Genomic DNA, 19,778 nt, shown 5'->3' on the forward strand with positions numbered 1-19,778 from the left:
TTGACAGAGAGTATAAATGGGGGAGCAGCAGGAAGAGGGAGAAGCAGGCTCCCACTGAGCAGAGAGCCCAACATGGGGCTCAATCCCAGGACCCTGGGATGGTGACCTGAGCTGAAGGCAGGTGACTGGGATCATGACCTGCTTTATGGAATGAGCCACCCAGGCGCCCGCCTTTTGTGGTTTTAATTGACCATTTATTATGATTCCATTTTCTTTCCTTTCTTAGCATATCAATTATACTTTTGTTTGTTTGTTTGCTTTCTTTATTGGTTGCCCTGGAGTTTGGAATATACACTTATAACTAATCCAGGTCCACTTCATTTTTTTTTTTTAAGATTTATTTATTTATCTGGGGGGGGGGACATGTGCAAGCAGTGGGGAGGGGCAGAGGGAGAGTGAGAGAATCTCCAGCAGACTCCCTGCTGAGCGTGGAGCGCAACACGGGGCTCAGTCTCATGACCCTGAGATCATAACCTGAGCCAAACAAGAGTTGGACTCCTAACCAACTAAGCCACCCAGGCACCCCAATCCAGGTCCACTTTCAAATAAACTGTACCACTTCATGGATAGTGCGAAGTACCATATAATAACGAAATCCTAATTCCTTCCTGCAGTCCCGTGTATCATTGCTGTCATTCATTCCAGTTAAATATAAGAATACATAAGCCTATCCATATATTCATAAAGCATATACATTAAGCATACATAACTGAATGTACTGTTACTATTATTTTGGCAACAAATCTCCTCAATTTTTATTGTCTGAGAAAGTCTATTTTTCCTTCATTTTTGATGGGTAATTTTACAGGGTACAGAATTGTAAGTTGGTGGTTTACTTCTCTCAACACTTTAAATATTTCACTTCACTCTCGCTTGTGTGATTACTGAGAAGTCAATGCAATTCTTAGCTTTGTTTCTCTTTAAGTATGGTGTTCTTTTTTTTTTTTTTTTTTTTTTTTTTACTTCTCTCAGACTTTTTTTTCTTTATTTTTGATTTTTCTGTAGATCTGCCTAGCTAGTTGTTTTGGGCATTTATCCTGCTTCGAGTTCTCTGAGTTTTGTGGATCTGTGGCTTGGTCTCTGACATTCATTTGAGGAAATTCTCAGTCATTATTGTTTCCAATATTTCCCTCTATTCCCTTTTGTTCTTTCTTCTCTTTCTGGTAATTCCATTACACATGTTACACCTTTTGTAGTTGTCCCACAGACCTTGGATATTCTGTTGTTTTTAAAGAAAATCTTTGTTGGAGCACTTGGGTGGTTCAGTTGGTTAAGCATCTGCCCTTGGCTGAGGTCATGATCCCAAGGTCCTGGGACCCAGCCCTGCATCGGGCTCCCTGCTCAGCGGGAAGCCTGCTTCTCCCTCTCCTCCTCCCTTCCGTACCCCCTGTTTGTGTGCTCTCTCTTTCTCTGTCAAATAAATGGATAAAATCTAAAGTTTTTTTTAAAAAGTCTTCGTTTTCCAGTTTTTGAGGATTCTGTTAATGTGTTCTCCAGTTCAGAGCTGCTTTCCTCAGCTGTGTCCAGTCGACGAGGAGCCTATCACAGGCATTCTTCATTTCCTTTACAGCGTTTTTTAATCTCTAGCATTTCTTTCTGGTTCTTTGTTAGGATTTCCATCTCTCTTTTTACTTTGCTCATCTGTTCTTGCATGCCGCCTACCTTTTCCATTAGGGCCCCTAGCATATTAGTCATAGTTGTTTTAAATTTCCAGTGTGATAATTCTGACATTCCTGCCAAGTCTGGTTCTGATGCTCGCCCTGTTTCTTCGAACTGTATTTTGCCTTTTGATATGCCTTTTGACTTTTTCTTGGTAGTCATATATGATGTCCTGGGTAAAAGGAACTGCTGTAAGTAGGCTTTTAGTAATGTGATGATGCGGTATGGGGGAGAGGAAGTGTTCTGCAGTCCTGTGATTAGGTCTCAGTCTTTTAGGGAGCCTGGGTCTCTGGTCTTTGAGCTTCGCTGTGTTTCCCAGTTTCTCCCTCCTGCCTGAGGTGGGACGGGATGGCTCTAGGGCACTGGGGTGGGGTATTTCCCAGCTCCCAGCCCAGTTAGGCTGGAGCTTGACTCCAGCAGATAAAGCTCTGATGAAGTGGTTACCCCTGAGGGCAGGCCTTGTTAGGAACACAGTGCTCGAACCTATTTAAAAATGGTCCCTTTTCCCTTCCCCACCAGAAGCAGGAGGGGATTTTTCTCGAGTGTTTACTGTGAGCCTCTGAGTTCCCCAGGATAAATCTGACAATATTGTGAGCCTCCCGATGATTAGATCCTCCTGGAATTCTGAACTCTGAGAGTTGTCCACAATGATCCTCCAGCAAATTGTCGGTCAGAGTTCATGTTTTTCTGCCCTGGCTGTGGTTTCCGCAAGCCTTCTGCTGGTTAGTCTCTTCTCGGACAAATCACAGGTCCACGTGCTTGCCTGTCTATGTCTCTAATCCTGGGGCATCAGTTTGCCTCTGTCCTCCTCTCTCTTTTGGATCCAAGAAGAATTGTTGATTTTTCAGTCTGTTCAGCTTCTTACATGTGAAACCAGGACTCGAAAGTCCCCATGTAAGATCTTTAAAACATCTGTACAATTTAAAAGTAATAATAAGACAAATAACTGAGTACACTCCTGATTTTCTTACCTCTTTTGTCTGATTTTACTTTTGTCTTATTGCTCTAATTTTAGGGAAGTTTCCTTGATGTTTTCTTCTATTGAGTTTATAATTTATGCTCTCATAATTTTAATGTTTAGAAGCTCTCCCTCCCTTCGAGTATTATCCTTATTTCAGTGTGCAATATTTTATCTCTGAGGACATTAATTACATTTTTTTTAAACTTCTCCATGGAAAATATTTCTTTTTTATCTCTCCCAGGTTGTTTTGGAGTCTGGGTTTCAGATTAGATTCCTTTCTTGAGTGTTTGGTAATTGTTGTATACTCATAATGAAGAATTGAAAACTAGAACGTTATTTGAAAGCTTCGTGTGTGGTGGGTCTTAATGACAGTGGTGACGTATTATGTATTACGCTTCCCTTTTGGAGGGCTGCTCACATCTCCTGGAGAAGACTCCTTCGTACCGTACGGGGGAAACTTCTATTGGCTAAGGATTCTGTCTTCTTGCGTCTCCTAGGTCAAATGCTTGGATCAGCTTTGTAACTTCTAAATTTTTGCGGCTGTTGACTTTTCTGTTCTTCTTGCCCTTGTGACTTTAGGTTCTCTTTTCTCTCCTTCCATAATATGGTAGCATATCAAGATAACAATGTAATTAACTAAAACTATTTAAAATCTTTTTAGGGGGGTGCCTGGCTCGCTCAGTCAGTAGAGCATGTTTGTCTTGATCTCATGGTCAAGAGTTCAAGCCCCATGTTGGGCGTGGAGCCCACTTTAAAAAAAACAAATCTTTTTGTGGGTCTTTTTGTCCTTAGGGTAATCCCATTAGGGATGTCCAATCAAATTAAGGAGCTTTAAAGTCACTTGAAAAGATTCCCTTCTAGTCATGCCACTGACAAGTTGACACATGTTTATGTGTGACAAAAGATGATGACTGTTCTGCTTCATTTCACTTTTCATTTCTAGGGATTATTTTTTCCTTTTGATTTTATTTTGTTTCATGATTATGTATGACTCCAAACTCAAAGCTACAAAATGAAGTATACTTAGTGAAATGAGGCTTCTCTCCTTGCATCTACCTTTTTCCCTTCATTACCATATCAGGAGCTATTGTCTTTAAAATAGGTACCTTCCTTCCTCACTTCTCTTTATTCTCTTACCCTGATTTATTTTCCTTTATGTATATTTTTAAATATTTATATTATTTATTTATTTTTAGAGAGGAGAGCGTGGAGCCTGATGCAGGGCTCGATCCCATGACCCCAAGATCGTGACCTGAGCCGTAATCAAGAGTTAGGTGCTTGACTGACTGAGCCTCCCAGGCGGCCCTATTTTCCTTTATATTTCTTATCATGCCTGACACCATTACCTTCTTTCATTACTAGAATGAAAGCTTTGTGAGAGCAGGGACTTGAGATGTGCTAAACTAAATGCATCGCTCAATTCTTATTTAGGGCCATTCAGAGGGATATTTGTGTTTGTTTTCTTTTTTTCCCTTTTTGAGTATGGGTTAGCAGTGTAACCTATACTTTTCTTTTTAAAAACGTATTTGGTCAACACTGCTATTTCATATCAACACATTGATTATGCCTGTGTAGCCATTTGAAATCACACAGGCAATGTGATATAATGAACATACCAGTGACAAGAATGAGTGGCCCCTGCATTCTGATCTCAGCTCTGTTCCCATATATAGATGATACCGGAGTAGGTGAAGACGGCCTGTGATGTGTGCTACCGCACCTGAGAGGCCCCGGCCTCGACAGTGTCTTGTTCAAGGACCCATGCGAGACAAGGAGTGTTATGCAGGATGGGGGTGCTCCAACATTGGGGTGAACTAGACTTTGCTTACAGTCAGTTGTACTAGAATGTGGCATGTGTGTTCCTAAAAGTTACCACTCTCTGAAAAAACTGTTCAATAAAAAAGAGTTTATGGGCAAATTGGAATTAGGGGCATAACACTCAAAGACATTGGTGAGTGACGTATTAAAAGGAACATGATAAAAACGTTAGCACAGTTTTTGCCGTGCAGGTTAAATGGTGAAGAAATGCATAACACTGAAATAAAGATGACACTTTACCTTGGAAAGACCCGATGTTTGTAGCAGTGGGCACTGAAGGGTTACAGCCTGTGAATTCAGCTGGGTGCAGTGTGTTCAGTGTTTTTCCTCATGGTTTTAACTGCTTTTACTCGTGGAGGAAATTGCATCATAAGCAAGTGGTAAATTAGTGTTGTGCTCAGATTTTCCTAATAATCATGCTGGAACAATTTACATTTTTTAAGCAGGTGGTAGAACAGAACTGATGGTATTTTTCTCTTTCTCCTTTAGACGATATGCCAATGGGAACTGCCGGCAGACGTGCTTCAAATGAGTTTTTGGTGTGTGGAGGGTATGTTTATATATATTAAATTAGAATATTTTTCATATTTTGGTTTTTGTGCGTAAAGTTATAGAACTTTGACCATGTTTTTGATTCCAAAATTTATTTTGTTTCACCATTTGTCATTTCTTTTTATAGACAGTTTAAATTGTAGTAAAAAGCACAAAAAAATCTGTTGTCTTCGCCATTTTGAAGTTCACAGTTCAGTAGCATTAAGTATATTCACAGTGTTGGGCAGTAACTTTTTCCTCTTGCAAAACTAAAACCCAGTACTCATTATGTAAGAGCACACCCCATTTCTCCCACCTCTAGGCGCTGGTGACCACTGTTCTACTTCCTCTCTCTATGAATTTGACTCTTCAGCTACCTCATATAAGGAGAATATACAATAGGTGTCTTTTTGTGACTGGCTTAGTTCAATCATCATCATGTCCTCAGGGTTCATCCATGTTGTAGCATTTGTCAGAATTTCTTTAAGGCTGAACCATATTCCATTCTCTCTCTCTGTATATACTCTGTTTTGTTTATCCATTCATCTGTCAATGGTCAATTGGCTTCTACCTCTGGGCTATTGTGAATAATTCTGCTATAAATGTGAATGTGCAGATACCTGTTTGAGATCCTGCTTTCAATTCTTTTTGATCTATACCCAACGGTGGAGTTGCTGGATCATATGATATTTCTACTTTTAATTTTTTGAGGAGTTGCCATATTGTTTTCCATAGCAGTTGTACCATTTTACATTCCTACCAACAGTGTACAAGGGTTCCAGTTTCTCTGCATCTTCAGCAACACTTGTTATTTCTGTGTTGTTGTTTTTTAAATAATAACCATCTTAATGAGTGTGGGGTGATATCTCATTGTGGTTTTGGTTTGCAATTCTCTAATGATTAGTGGCTTTGAGTGTCTTTTCATATACTTCATGGCCATTTATCTATCATTTGTTGTTGACTTGTAGGAGTTCTTTATGTATTTTGGGTATTAACCCTTTATCAGATAGATATTTTCTCCCATTCCAAAGGTTGTCTTTCCACTCTGTTGGTGTGTCCTTTGAGTGTAGAAGTTTTAGAATTTGATGTAGTCTCATTTGTCTATTTTTTGTTCTGTTGTCTGTGGTTTTGGTGTGATGCGGGAAATCATTGCCATGAAACTTTTCTCCTATGTTTTCTTCTAGGAGTTAAATAATTTTGGGTCTTATATTTAGCTCTTTAATCCATTTTTAGTCAATTGTTGTATATTGTATAAAGCAAGGGTCCAGCTGCATTCTTTGCATATGGATATCTAGTTTTCACGTTTGCTGAAGAGACTGTCTTTTCCCTATCGAGTGGTGTTGGCATCCTTGTCAAAGATCATTTGTCCATATATGCAAGGGTGTGTCTCTGGGCTGTCTGTTCCGTTCTGTTGGTCTGTATGTCTGTGTCTCTGGGCTGTCTGTTCCGTTCTGTTGGTCTGTATGTCTGTGTCTCTGGGCTGTCTGTTCCGTTCTGTTGGTCTGTATGTCTGTGTCTCTGGGCTGTCTGTTCCGTTCTGTTGGTCTGTATGTCTGTGTCTCTGGGCTGTCTGTTCCGTTCTGTTGGTCTGTATGTCTGTGTCTCTGGGCTGTCTGTTCCGTTCTGTTGGTCTGTATGTCTGTGTCTCTGGGCTGTCTGTTCCATTCTGTTGGTCTCCATGTCTGTCGTTATGCCAACCACATTGTTTTGATTACTGTAGATTTGAAATCAGGAAGTATGAAACCTCCAGTTTTGTTTTTCTTTTCCAAAATTGTTTTGACTATTCAGGGTCCCTGCAGATTACATATGAACTTCAGGATAGATTTTTCTATTTCTGCAAAAAATGCCACTGAGGTTTTGGTAGGGATGGCACTGATCCGTATAGATCACTTTGGGTGGTATTGACTTCTTAACAGAATTAAATCTTTTAGTCAGTGAAGATGGGATGTCTTTTGTAATTTTTTTGGCAATGTTTTATAGTTTCCAGTATACAAGTCTTTCACCTCCTTGGTTATATTTATTCCTGTGTATTTTATTCTTTTTGGTACTATTGTGAATGGCATTGTTTTCTTAATTTCTTTTTTGCACTGTTCATTGTTAGTGTATAGAAATGCTACTTATATCTGTGTGTTGATTTCATTCCTGCAACTTTGCTGAATGTATTAGTTCTGATGGTGTTTTGTGTGTGAAATCTTTTGGGTCTCGTGAACAGAAATAATTTTACTTCATCCATTCTAATTCGAATGCCTTTTATTTTTCTTGCTTGATTGCTCTGGTTAGGAATTCTGTGTAGAAGTGGTGAGAACAAGCATCCTTGTCTTCTGATCATAGTCTTTGACCATTGAGTATGATATTAGTTATGGGCTTTTTATATATGGTGTTTTTTAGGTCAAGGTAATTTTTTTCAATTTTCCTAGTTTGTTGAATGCTTTTTATCATTAAAGGATGTTGGGGTTTTGTCAAATGCTTTTTCTGCATGAATTGACATGGTCATGTTTTTATCTTTCATTCCATTAATGTAGGTATCTTATAAATCACATTTGGTCATGGTATATGATCCTTTTAATGTGTTGTTGAATTTGGTTTGGTAGTATTTTGTTAAGGATTTTGCCTCAAATTTCATCAGGAAAATTATTTCCTTTGTTTTGGTAGTATCTGTGTGTGGCTTTGGTATTAGCGTAATGCTGAGCTCATGGAAAGAGATTGGGAGTGTTTCCTCCTCTTTAATATTTTGGAAGAGTTTGAGAAGTATTTATGTTAATTCTTTAAGTGTTTGGTAGCATTCACCCATGAAACATTTGGTCTGGAGCTTTTTTTGTTATCGGGAGGTTTTGATTACTGATCCAATCTCCTTACTAGTTATGGGTCTGTTCAAATTTTCTCTTCCTTTATCATGCAATCTTGGTAGGCTATGTGTTTGTAGAAATTTATCCATTTCTTCTAAGTTACCCAATTTGTTGGCAAGCACTTGTTCATAGTACTCTCTTACAATCCGTTTTATTTCCGTGGCATTGGTTGTCATGTTCCTTCTTTAATTTCTGATTTTGAGTCTTCTCTTTTTCTTAGTTAACCTAGCTAAGTGTTGATTTTGTTGGGTTTTTTTTAAATGCCAGCTCTTAGTTTTTCTGTTTTTTTCAATTTTGTTTATCTCTGCTCTAATCTTCATTATTTCCTAATTTTTGTTAGGAAATGGGTTTAGTTTGTATTTTTTCTTTAAGATTTATTTATTTGTTTTGGGGGGGGCCTGCAAATGAGTGTGAGTGGGGGGAGGGGTAGAGGGAAAGAATATTCAAGCAGACTCCCTGTTGAGAATGGAGCCCAACATGAGGCTTGATCTCACAACCCATGGGATCACAGCCTGAGCCGAAAGCAAGAGTTGGATGCCCAACTGACTGAGCCACCCAGGTGCCCCTAGTTTGTACTTTTTCTAACTTGAGGGGTAAAGTTAAGTTTTTGATTCAAGGTGGGGTTTGTGGTTTGGTTTTTTTTTTGGGGGGGGGGTTCAGGGTTTTTTTAGTGTTAGCATTTACAGCCAAAAACATCTATCTTAGCACTACTTTCACTGTATTCCATAAATTTTGGTACATTGTGTTTAGATTTTTATTTTTCTCAAGATATTTTCTGATTTATTTTGTAATTTCTTCTTTGACCTATTGTTTAAGAGTGTGTTATTTTGTTTCTGTGTATTTGTGATTTTTCTAGTTTTCCTCCTTCTGTTGATTTCTACTTTCTAAACATTATGATGGAAAAGATACTATGTATGATTTCAGTCTTTTAAAATTTTAAGATTTGTTTTGCGCCCTAACATGTGGTCTGTCCTGAAGAATGTTTCATGTGCACTTGAGAAGAATGTGTGTTCTTCTGTTGGTGGTCGGGAGAGTGTTCTGTATGTGTCTGCTACATCCAGCTGATCTAGAATGTTGTCCAAGCTCCGTTTCTCCGTTGCTCGTTCATCTGGTCGTTCTGTCCATTATTGAAAGTGAAGTATCGAATTGTTCGGGTGTTATTGTGACACTATTTCTACCTTCAATTCTGTCAACATTTGCTTCATATATTTGGGAGCACTGATGTTTGGCGTATAAATATTTAAAATTGTTATATTTTCCTGGTTAGTTGACCCTTTAATAATGTCCTTGTCTCTTGTAACAGTGTTTGACTGAAAGTCTCTTTTGTCTGATATTAATATTGCCACTCTTGCTGCTCTCTTTTTTTAAGATTTGGTTCTTTATTTCAGAGAGAGAGAGAAAAAGAGAGGATGCATGTAGAGGGGAGAGGGAGAGACAATCTTAAGCAGGCTCCCAGCTGAGTGTAGAGCCTGACATGGGGCTCAATCTCACGTGAGATCCACGATCCTGAGATCATGACCTGAGCCAAAACCAAGACTTGGATGCTTAACTGACTGCACCACCCAGGCACTCCTGGGATATCTTTTTCAATCCTTTTACTTTCAGCCTAATAGGGGAAGATTTATTATTGCCATTTTGTTACTTTTATGTATGGCTTGTGGCTTTTTTGCCCCTCATTTTCTCTCTTAATACCTTTCTTTGTGCTTTGTTGATCTCGTTGTAGTGACATGCTTTGATTCTTACTTCCTGTTGTGTATATTCTATAAATATATTCTTTTTGGTTACTTTTGGGACTACATAAAATATCTTTAAGATACAGCAATCCATTTTAAACTGATAACTTCAGTTGCATACAAAACTATACTGTAGAGAGTATGGGAGTATACTTCTCCCCCCCTTATGTTATTGATGTCACAAATTGCATATTTATGTGTTGCTAATAATAACAGCTTTATAGCTTTTTTGGTACTTTTATCTCAGACTCTATACAAGAATTGGGACGTGCCGATCTTAAAAGAGAGGGGAAAAGAGTGATAGCAGAACTACATAATGGCTCTGAAAGCTTCTGTTCTGTCATCAGTCTGTTTCCCTCTGCTTTGAGAACAGCGTGTCCCAAATGGGAGCTGCTCTCTCAGCCTACTCCCCAGGGGTTGTGGTAGGAGTACACATATCAGGGAGTGTAGAAAGGGGTTCAGAGAAAGGTAGTGAGTATTTTGAAAAAAATAATACTCTTCCATAAGATATTAAGAGCATGTGGAAATGAGTGATTACAAATATATTAAAATTATGCTGTATGCAAAATTAAAATGGTTTGATGTAGGCACAAGGCATATTCCTTACAGAACCATTAAAATGGTGTATCTCCGTGTCCCAGTAACTACCCTCTCATAGGCCAATCCTTGTAATGTTAGTGGTAGTATATCTCATTCTTTCCTTAGAACCTCACTTTTACTGAAATTATTTTGAGATATTTAACTGTATTTCTTTCCAGGAAAATGCCTGACCCCTAGGCAAAAATTATTCATTTCAATAAAATAAAAGTGTATTGTATTTGGGGCAGACTGCTTAGTCTTTCTAGTATTCCATGCAGGTCAAAGATGACTTCCACCCGTGCTGGAGACTCAGGGCAGACACAGACCTTCCCTCTCCTCACCTTGGGCTTAGGGAGTCAGGTGGTGGTGTAATAGTGTGCTTAATTTAAAGCTAGACAGAAAAGTGGCTATAGTGGTCTTAGCTAGCTGGAGCTCTGGGAATTTCTCCAGGGAGGACTTTGTAGACTGAGCAAGGCTGCTTGAAGATTCTGTCCAGAGACCGCATTTCCAGGATACCTACCATGGCTGTTCATCTCCTCATATGCTGGGAGAGGATTGCCTGAGAGTCCCTGAGAGAGGGGCTTTGAATTATGTATGAAGTTGCTAAGTTTACTTCTTAAGCTAGTTTTATTCCACTCCAATTCCCTTTGGTGATTAACAAGTACAGGAAAAATATTAGAACCTGACAATGTATATGTTAAAAAAAAAATTCCTAGATGTACTTGCTTCACCAACAACGTCCTTACTCATTGAATTGAGATAGTAGAAAGATGATATTTCTTTTTTTTTTTTTTAATTATCATTTCCTCTTTTTTTTTTTTTTCTTTTTTTGGTTTAATTTGGGGCTCTTTTTTTTTTTTTTTAATGATTTTTTATTATATTATGTTAGTCACCATACAGTACATCCCCGGTTTCCGATGTAAGGCTCGATGATTCATTAGTTGTGTATAACACCCAGTGCACCATGCAATACGTGCCCTCCTTACTACCCATCACCGGTCTATCCCATTCCCCCACCCCCCTCCCCTCTGAAGTCCTCAGTTTGTTTCTCATAGTCCATAGTCTCTCATGTTTCATTCCCCCTTCTGATTACCCCCCCTTTCTTTATCCCTTTCTTCCCCTACCGATCATCCTAGTTCTTATGTTCCATAGATGAGAGAAATCATATGATAGTTGTCAGAAAGATGATATTTCTTCATCCACATTCTGATGCTTGATGGCCGTGCTGGTTGTTCTCTTGGGGGAACTTGGGCTCTCAGGCCTTCGCGGGCTCTGGGTTACAGGCACCATAGTTGGTTAGTGAAGTCTTATAAAGCTGTTTAGTTTCCAGTAGAAGTTTTTTGTTTTAATTTTCAGGTTATAGATCAACTTCACAGTCAGGTATATATATATTAAAAACACAAATCATTGTATTTGAAAGATATTTACTGTTACACTTGACACTAATATAACATTGTGTGTCAACTATGCTTCAATATAGAAGGATGGCTGGATAAATAAATACATGATACTTGATGGAAATGACCTAAATGAAAAATAGAGCTAATAGACTAGGAACTAGAAACAACAGTCCTGACTATAGTGTGGTTAACACTAAAGGGTTAGTTTTCTTGCAAGATGAGAAGTCAAAATAAACAGTCGTTGCCTTCATTTCTGTGGCTCAAAGAAGTTGTCTCCGATTCTTTTGGCCTGTTCTTCGCGGTTCAAAGGTAGCTGCTGCAGCTCCAGCAAGCACACCCATGTTCTGGGTCGGAGGAAAGAGGAAGAACAGAGAGAAAGCTTCTACTTACATCTTATTGACCAAGAGAGATATGTGGCCACTCATGGCTGCCAAGGAGTCTGGGGTGTGTCATAATTTCATTGAGCAAATCACTACCTTCCATAAAATTTGAGTTCTGCTAGTAAGTGGGTGAATGGATATTGAGCAAAGCAAACTAACATTTCTGTTTTGGATGAGATTTTCTTTAAGTACGAAATACTCTAATGGTTCAAAAAGCTCTAAAGTGACACTTCAGAAAATAATCATACTGTTTGTTCAATAACTAGATCTACAGTCTCTTTTTATCTTGTAATTTGAGGAAAAGTGTTAGATTCATGGGGCTTCTTTAGTATTAGAGAAGGGCAGAAGAATGAAATACATCATCTTTTTTAAGGTCCAGTATTGTCCCTGATGTTTCGATACGTTGTAAGTTGAATTGAAAGGGCGTATTATTTCTGAATTTAGGAAAAGCAAGGAAGGAGGCTATTACAGAAACCCAACACTAACACTTCAACATGGGGCCCTCAGATCGGGCATGCGCTTTGAGAGTCGTACAGTGTTATTTTCAATCGTTTTAAAAGCCAGAGTTCTTTGGGAATGCTTACTGCATTCGTGACTTTTGTAAACATTCCAGTCATCTTTGCTCTTGAACTTCCTGTTCTTTCACCCAGCATATTTCCCTAGAAATATTTTTTCCCCTCACATAATAATGAATAGCAGAATATGAGCAGATGAAACTGAGTTTTGCCAACCTACAGACTTCTCCTGTTGTTGTAGAGGAATGTTTTTCCAGTTCTTATTATAATTCTTAGTCCTCAATATGCCTATAAATGCCTGGAGAGTTCTTTAAATGACTAATGTGATTTTTTTTTTTGCCTTATTTTTGAGATGATCATTTTTTATTCACTTGGAAGTGATCATTTGGCCTCTTCTAGAATTTTCTCTTAATATCACCAAGGTGTCAAATGAAAGAAAAACAGTCTTACTTGGATTTCTTTCCTTTTTCAATACATTGTGGTTGCAGGCAGTGCCAGCCCACTGTGTCGCCCCACAGTGAGACAGCACCAATACCGGTTCCTACTCAGATAAGGAATTATCAGCGCATCGAGCAGAACCTTACATCTACGGCCAGCTCTGGCACAAATCTGCATGGTTCTCCAAGGTAAGCGAGTATTTTTTTTCCCTTCCTCTTCTTTTAAAAATGTTGTTGTTATTGAAACATCTGTTACTTTCCATGGTTGACATAATCTCTTACGTATGTATATAATGGAGGTGTACAAAACCTACCAATAAAAAACTTTTGTAAGAATCTATTTAAGTGATATTTAAGCTTAGCTGGACAATATAGTATGATATGTATATATAATAATTCTTAAGAATTAAGGAAGAACTTGGTAAGATGAAATCTGACTAGTTGGAGCAGATCATTTACATATTATTTATTTCCTCCACATCCTGAAACCCCACTAAGGTAGTAAGAACAAAAAGGTCTAAGTCCACAAAGACAAGGAAGATAAGAATACACTCTCAGTGGATGAGAGATTTCAACACGTTTCTGGAAAACAGAAAAAAAGATGGAAGCGGGGCGCCCCCTGTAGTAGGGCGGACATCAGAGCACCCCACGGTGCCCCCAAGACCCGAGTCCCACAGAGCTCAGGGAGGGCAGGGGTGCAAGTGAGGCATAAGGTTGAAAACAGAGAAGTGCAATCTGGACCAAATAGCAAGAATGCAAACAAAAGAAAACCTATGTAAAAAATGTGTACCCTGAGAACTAGGTTAGAGACTGCATCCGTACATTAGAACAAAATGCTATTGAAAACAATCAAAACCAAAAAGACCTCTTTTTTTTTTTTTTAAGATTTTATTTATTTATTTGACAGATAGAGACAGCCAGCGAGAGAGGGAACACAAGCAGGGGAGTGGGAGAGGAAGAAGCAGTCTCATAGCGGAGGAGCCTGATGTGGGGCTCGATCCCATAATGCCGGGATCACGCCCTGAGCCGAAGGCAGACGCTTAACCGCTGTGCCACCCAGGCGCCCCCCAAAAAGACCTCTTGGACATTACAAAATATAACAAGCAAATAAAAATAAATGTTGGAAGACAAAATTGAGGCTGTATCTGAAAATAGATGAATCAAACAAAGAAGATGGAAACTATGAATAAAAAATATTCTTCAAGTATTAGTTAATGTAGGCATTCCAGAAAGAACAAGTTGAAGAAAATTTCCAGGAAATAATGAAGAAAAAGTTTTCTAGAATTGGAGAATACAAGATTTAGATTAAAAGGGCCCAGCAAATGCTAGTTCCATGAATGGAAAAAGATTCACACCATCTCATAGGATGAGATGAAAACTCGTGAGAGCTTTCTACAAAGGACATCTTGGCAAATCTGTGAGATTATTCATGCATATATCTTTTGAACCCAGCACTTTAACTTCTGGTCACTTATTCTGTAGATACAGTCCTTGCCTGGGTAAGAAGTTACATATGTACAGGTTGTTAATTGTTACAATAGCAGAGGGTGAGAAATAAGCCACATGCCCACCAGGAAGTGACTGTGTTATTATCGCCGGTCGATGACAGCGGAGCACCTTCCATAAAGAGGAGGGAAGCGCTCTATGTACTGAGGTAGAAGAATTTCCAAGGTGTATTATAAAATGAAAAAAGCAAAGTGACAGCAGAATTAGCAGTGGTTTTCAAAGTGTGGTTTGTGTGTGGCTCCCTTTCCAAAGGTCTGTGAGGTCAAGACTGTTTTCATGATGATACTGGGACACTGCTTTTTTTCACTATGTCGACGTATGCATTAATGATACAGAAGCAATGCTGTGCAAACAGCTGGTGCCTCAAAATGCATCAAGGCAGGGGCACCCTACTGCACGGTGATTTTTCGAATCTTTTAGCACCACACGTTCGTGGTACCGAGGAATGGCTGTAACGAAGCAGCAGTAAAATTTACTATTTCTCTTTGAGAACCGCAGCCTTGAGTGGCTTGTGGGCAGAAAGCAATTCTGGTGCACATTGGGGTTGTTCTCCTAAGGAGAAGCTCGTGTATGAGTGTTTCAGTTGCAAGTTGAACTAGCCCCGTTTTTCACGGAACACCGTGTTTTCATGAAAGAACAGCTGACAAGCTATCGTTTGTAGGCACTGGGCAGCCATTTTGTTGAAAATGAACTAAGTCTGCCACTCCTGGAAAACAAGTGACATAAAATTTGAGCTCTTGAGCAAAAAATTAGAATTTTTGAAATGTACTCACCACTGTGATCTTGACAGCTTCCGTTATGCCTCAGCGGCCATTTCTGTTAAGGTCTGTGGTGGTACTTTGGCATGGATGTGACTTTTTGATATTTATGATGTGGTCAACATTTGGAATATCTGCATGACTCAGCCAATATTTTTCAAAATACCAGATGTTTAAAAATCCTGCGTGGATAAAAGATGCAGTCCAAGTACGAGACACCTTGCCAAAGATTAGAGCCTAATGTAAAACAGAATTTCATCAGTGTGGTTTCAGATTCCCCAGCGCAGTGATTCTTTCAGAAACGTCCAGGGGCTGAGTTTTGGTGTAGAATCAAAGATCAGTATCTCAAATCTCTGAAAAGGCCTGGTTACGTATCCGCGTAAGGCTGGGTTTTCGTCATGCGCATCCCCCGTAGACTGTGCTGCATAAAGATGGGGTGCAGAAACACGCGTGAGAATCCAACTATTGAGACCGGCACTAGAGATCTAGCAAAATGTAAAACAATGTCGTGTTTCTCAAGAATTTATTTTGTTTGGAAGATATAATTAATTTTCATAATGTAACATTACATGTAATAAGTTTGTTTTAATGAATTATTAATGACCAAATTTTTTCATTTTTAACTTCTCATGCAGTAAATATCAATAGATACAAGTTTCATAAATAAAAACTCTGGGATAGGGTTGCCTGAGTGGCTCGGTCAGTTGAGTGTCCCACTCTTGATTTCAGCTCAGGTCATGATCTCAGGGTCGTGAGATCAAGCCCTGTGTTGGGCTCCATGCTGGGTGTGGAACCTACTTGAGATTCTCTCTCTCCCTCTGCCCTCTACCCCATCCCCCCCGGGGGCGAAAAAAACACAAAAACTTTGGGATATTCAGTAATTTTAAGAGTATAAAGGGAACCTAAACCCCCCCCCAAAAAAATTGAAAATATTTGGTATGGTGTATATTACCTTTGTTAAAACAAGATGAAAATAAGATTATATTTTCAGTTGGTTTGCTTGTATAGGAATTAAGGAATTCTGGAAGGATATATTAGAATCTAGAAATAGTGGTAACCTTTGGAGTAGGATTAAGGGAGTGTCGAGAATTAGGCAGACAGAATACAAGGATGGGAGGAAGCCTTCATGCCATATAATTTTATACATTTTTTATTTGTTCCATGTGACTATATTACATATTTTTAAAAATTCTACTCTATGTGTGGTTAGAAGTTTTAGGAAAAAAAGACAGAAAGAGTCCAGAACCTGCCAGAGAGGGAGTAATTTTATTTTTCTTTGCAGATCTACAGCGGTACGAAGGTCTAACACCAGCCCTATGGGCTTCCTCCGGCTGGGGTCCTGCTCCCCGGCGCCCGCAGACACAGTACAGACAGTTGGACGAAGACTCTCCACTGGGTCTTCCAGGCCTTATTCACCTTCCCCTTTGGGTAAGGAGAGTAAAGCTGTTGTTTTCCACTTTTTTTTCACCGTGACAGATCTGAGATGACACTCTCATTAGGAGCATTGGTTCACAATGGCAGTGAGTCTCAGCTGATGGGCCATATCCTACCCCTCCCACTCTCTGCCTTCCTCCCGGCCCCCGCGTGAGCAGCTCTAGATACGTTTGTTGGGACCTCTGTTGGAAGTAGAATAATATAAATGGATCTTATGGATAAAAAATATCTCCATTGGGTTTGGGCTCCAGACACACGAAATCAGAAACCCTAGATAATAGCACGTGAAACACCTACTTACCACTCAGACTTATGAGGATGAAGAGACAGTCGTGTAGACAGCAGCGCTGGCTTTGGTCCACCAGAGACCTTCCAGCTTCGGGAGGAAGATGGTGGCAGCTTCCGAGGTCTTCCCGCCTCTCCTGGGAAGTCTGCACGGCCCGGGGGGATGCTCGCACAAGCCGTGTCACAGCAGCGGCAGCAAAAACCCAACCGAACAGAAGACCCAGCCTTAAACCACAGTTCTAGTGAAACTGAGAGACCAAATGCTCCACCGTCAGCACATGTGCAGGAGAGGCCAAAGCAGCTGAGACTGCAGAATCTGAGGGGGACAGCACTGGGGGGGGGGGTGCAGAGAGGGCCCGGGGCAGGTCTCAAACTGGCCCCCCCATATAAATATACATGTTTTCTAATTCTAAGAGGTAAATTTTTATACACTTTTTTACTTCTAAAGGGCTCTACCCTCAGGCAAAACTGCCAAGTAAGAATAAGGGAATGTGGAGAAATTTCAGGAGGAGGCAGAGTGAGAAGGATTAAAGTATGCCCAGGAGCCCCGATTTAAAAAGAACAAGGAAAAAAAAACCCAAAAACCATAATGATAATGTTTTAAAAAATGTATATCACCACACCTATTGCAGTGGTTTTGAAGCTGCTTTTTGGCTGAAAAATCTTCCCGGAACGCAATCCTGGCCCTCCCCCACCCCCTCAGCAGCTCCTGGTCAGTGCCTCTTGTTTTGTACAGGCCTGAGTCTCCTGCCTGCGTCCACTCCCTGAGCTCTCCCAGCTCTTCCCCTTGTTGGTTTGGGTTCTCAGAGGTAGATGCAGAGATGCTTCCGGAATGACTGGGGAGGCGCCTGTGATGGATATGGTGGGGGCCCCTTCAGACCTCCCTGCCGCTCTGAGCCCTGTGAGGGAGAGAGGTTGGTAGGAGGAGTGGGCAGGGGAGCCTTGACCAGAGTGAATTCATTCTAAGAACGCTTTAGCCCGGCCCAAGGAGTGTCCCCAAGCTCTAGATGGTCCAAATCCTTGACCTGCTTGAACCAGCCTGAATTAGTATGGCCACACACAGTCCTGGCTGGGAGCAGCCTCAGGGGGCGAGCCTCGGGGGGCGCATCGGGAACGTGGTGAGTGCAGAGGGACAGCAGCTGGGCCCCCTGCAGCTCCGCAGGCCTCAGACTCCACGAGCTCTTTGTACTTCTCTGTCCTAAACGACCCACCTGTTAGAGGCATCACTTTGTGTACGTGGCTTTCCTTCTTGCTGGTCTTGTTCCAAGGCAGAGTCTCGGGTTCTTTGATTGTAGCGTGCCCAGCACCCGGCACATCAGTCGCTCGTAAGTGCCAGCTGAAATAATCTTCGCTCATCCAGCTTTGTAAACTGTGATGTACCGTGCAGTTCGCGAATGTCTTACCTGCTTCCATCCGTCACTGGTTTGAATCCCCTCTCGTTCCTTTCCCTGTTTCCCCGTTCATAGTTGGGACCATTCCTGAGCAATTCAGTCCGTGCTGCTGCGGGCATCCTCAGGGCCATGAATCCAGGAGTAGAAACTCATCAGGTAGGAGATCTATTTGGAATATTAATAATTGTATCCTGTTATAAGTGGATTTGAGTTATGTTTTCTAGTCTTATCAAAGAAATAGAGCTGATACGAAATATTCTTTCCATTGTCCTACTTTCTAGAATCTTAGTCTGCTAGGCTTTAGCATATCGTACAGTCAATCAGATATCTCCTTTGGGGTATCTTTTATCTTGGGAATTAATTAACGGAGCTAAATTTTGGTCATTGTCACATAGATAATGAAAATCAATCTAGGAAATGAAATTTCTTTTCTTTGATTAATATTATTCTTGATAAGAGCTGCCAGTTAGCGTGAGATAAACAAGAAATATAGTTTATTTGCTTTAATATGAAATATATATGCACCTGAAAAGATGCGAGCAAATCACACTTTTATTAGTCAAATTTTATTGTATGTGCATCTGAGGAGTTGGCTAACTAATTAAGGGAATTCTGTGTCACTGAGAAAAGCACTCTTTTCTTCGTTTTCATATTTTGTGTTTCCCTAAAAATAAATCTTAGATAACTCTCTCCAGATTTATAACATTTTGCCACTAATTTTATTTATTTGTATGTGCGTAGTTATACAAATGTACACACACACACACACACACACACACATACACATACACACGGCAGAACCCAGTTCTGAAAGATTAAATACCAGATTTAGGATGAGATTAAGCTAGGAGTGGTCAGTAGCAAAAGCTCCAACTTCCTTTTTGCGAAGATTATGGTTATAGGTCCTTAAGATAATCGTGACAGTTTAGCTTCCAAGAAGCCCTGAAGAATTTGTAGCTGGAGCTCCAGGCTGGCTTAGTAGACCTGAAGTCGGCAACAACAGGGTTTGTGTGGGGCGGTCCTCTTGCCGTTGCCAGCTGTTCACAGTATCAAGACCTTATTTCTCGGGTTCCTAATAGGGTGTCCCCTTAAGAGGCAAGAGTACCTGTGGACAAGTGTTTCCTTTGTAGAGAATAGGACACTTTAGGTTATAAATGAATTTCATTCATGAAACTGATAAAAATAATTAAATTATCCATATATACTTGTTATTCTTAGACAAGTGAAATAAAATCCCAGAAAAGTGTATTATCTAATGAGATAAAGGGTTATTCTGGATTGGTTTGAAAGTTTCTTTTAGCTGCTATGTGAGAAGAGAGAGGAATACATTGATATCCCCAAGTACGTAGTCACATAAAAAGTAGAAATCATTTTGTTCAACATAGGTTTTTGTAGTTTTTATTGACTTTGACCATTTATGATATAGTTCTCTTGTGCTAATTCGACCAGACATTAATCTGAGTTATCTGCTAGCTGCTACACCCATCACCATTGCCTTCTGTCTCTTGAGAATACCAATGACAATACACTTGTCACTGTTTTCTA

The 19,778-nt window shown here is 40.0% G+C and overlaps 1 protein-coding gene across 2 annotated transcripts in view; it reads left to right on the forward strand.

The window, feature by feature from the left end:
- ULK2 (unc-51 like autophagy activating kinase 2) overlaps positions 1-19,778 on the forward strand; it is a 79,799-nt gene that overhangs the window by 40,972 nt on the left and 19,049 nt on the right. For both annotated transcript variants that reach the window (XR_015726788.1, XM_045778325.2), the window contains exons 14-17: positions 4,928-4,988; positions 12,911-13,048; positions 16,406-16,551; positions 18,309-18,389. Coding sequence is in view for 1 of the 2 variants with exons in the window: in XM_045778325.2 (XP_045634281.1) it covers positions 4,928-4,988; positions 12,911-13,048; positions 16,406-16,551; positions 18,309-18,389 (426 nt within the window). In the remaining variant the exon portion in view is untranslated. The remainder of the gene's footprint in view (positions 1-4,927; positions 4,989-12,910; positions 13,049-16,405; positions 16,552-18,308; positions 18,390-19,778) is intronic.

The sequence above is a fragment of the Ursus americanus genome, chromosome 14, assembly GCF_024610735.1.
Source record: "Ursus americanus isolate L20-20 chromosome 14, mUrsAme1.1.p, whole genome shotgun sequence".
Lineage (NCBI taxonomy): Eukaryota > Metazoa > Chordata > Mammalia > Carnivora > Ursidae > Ursus > Ursus americanus.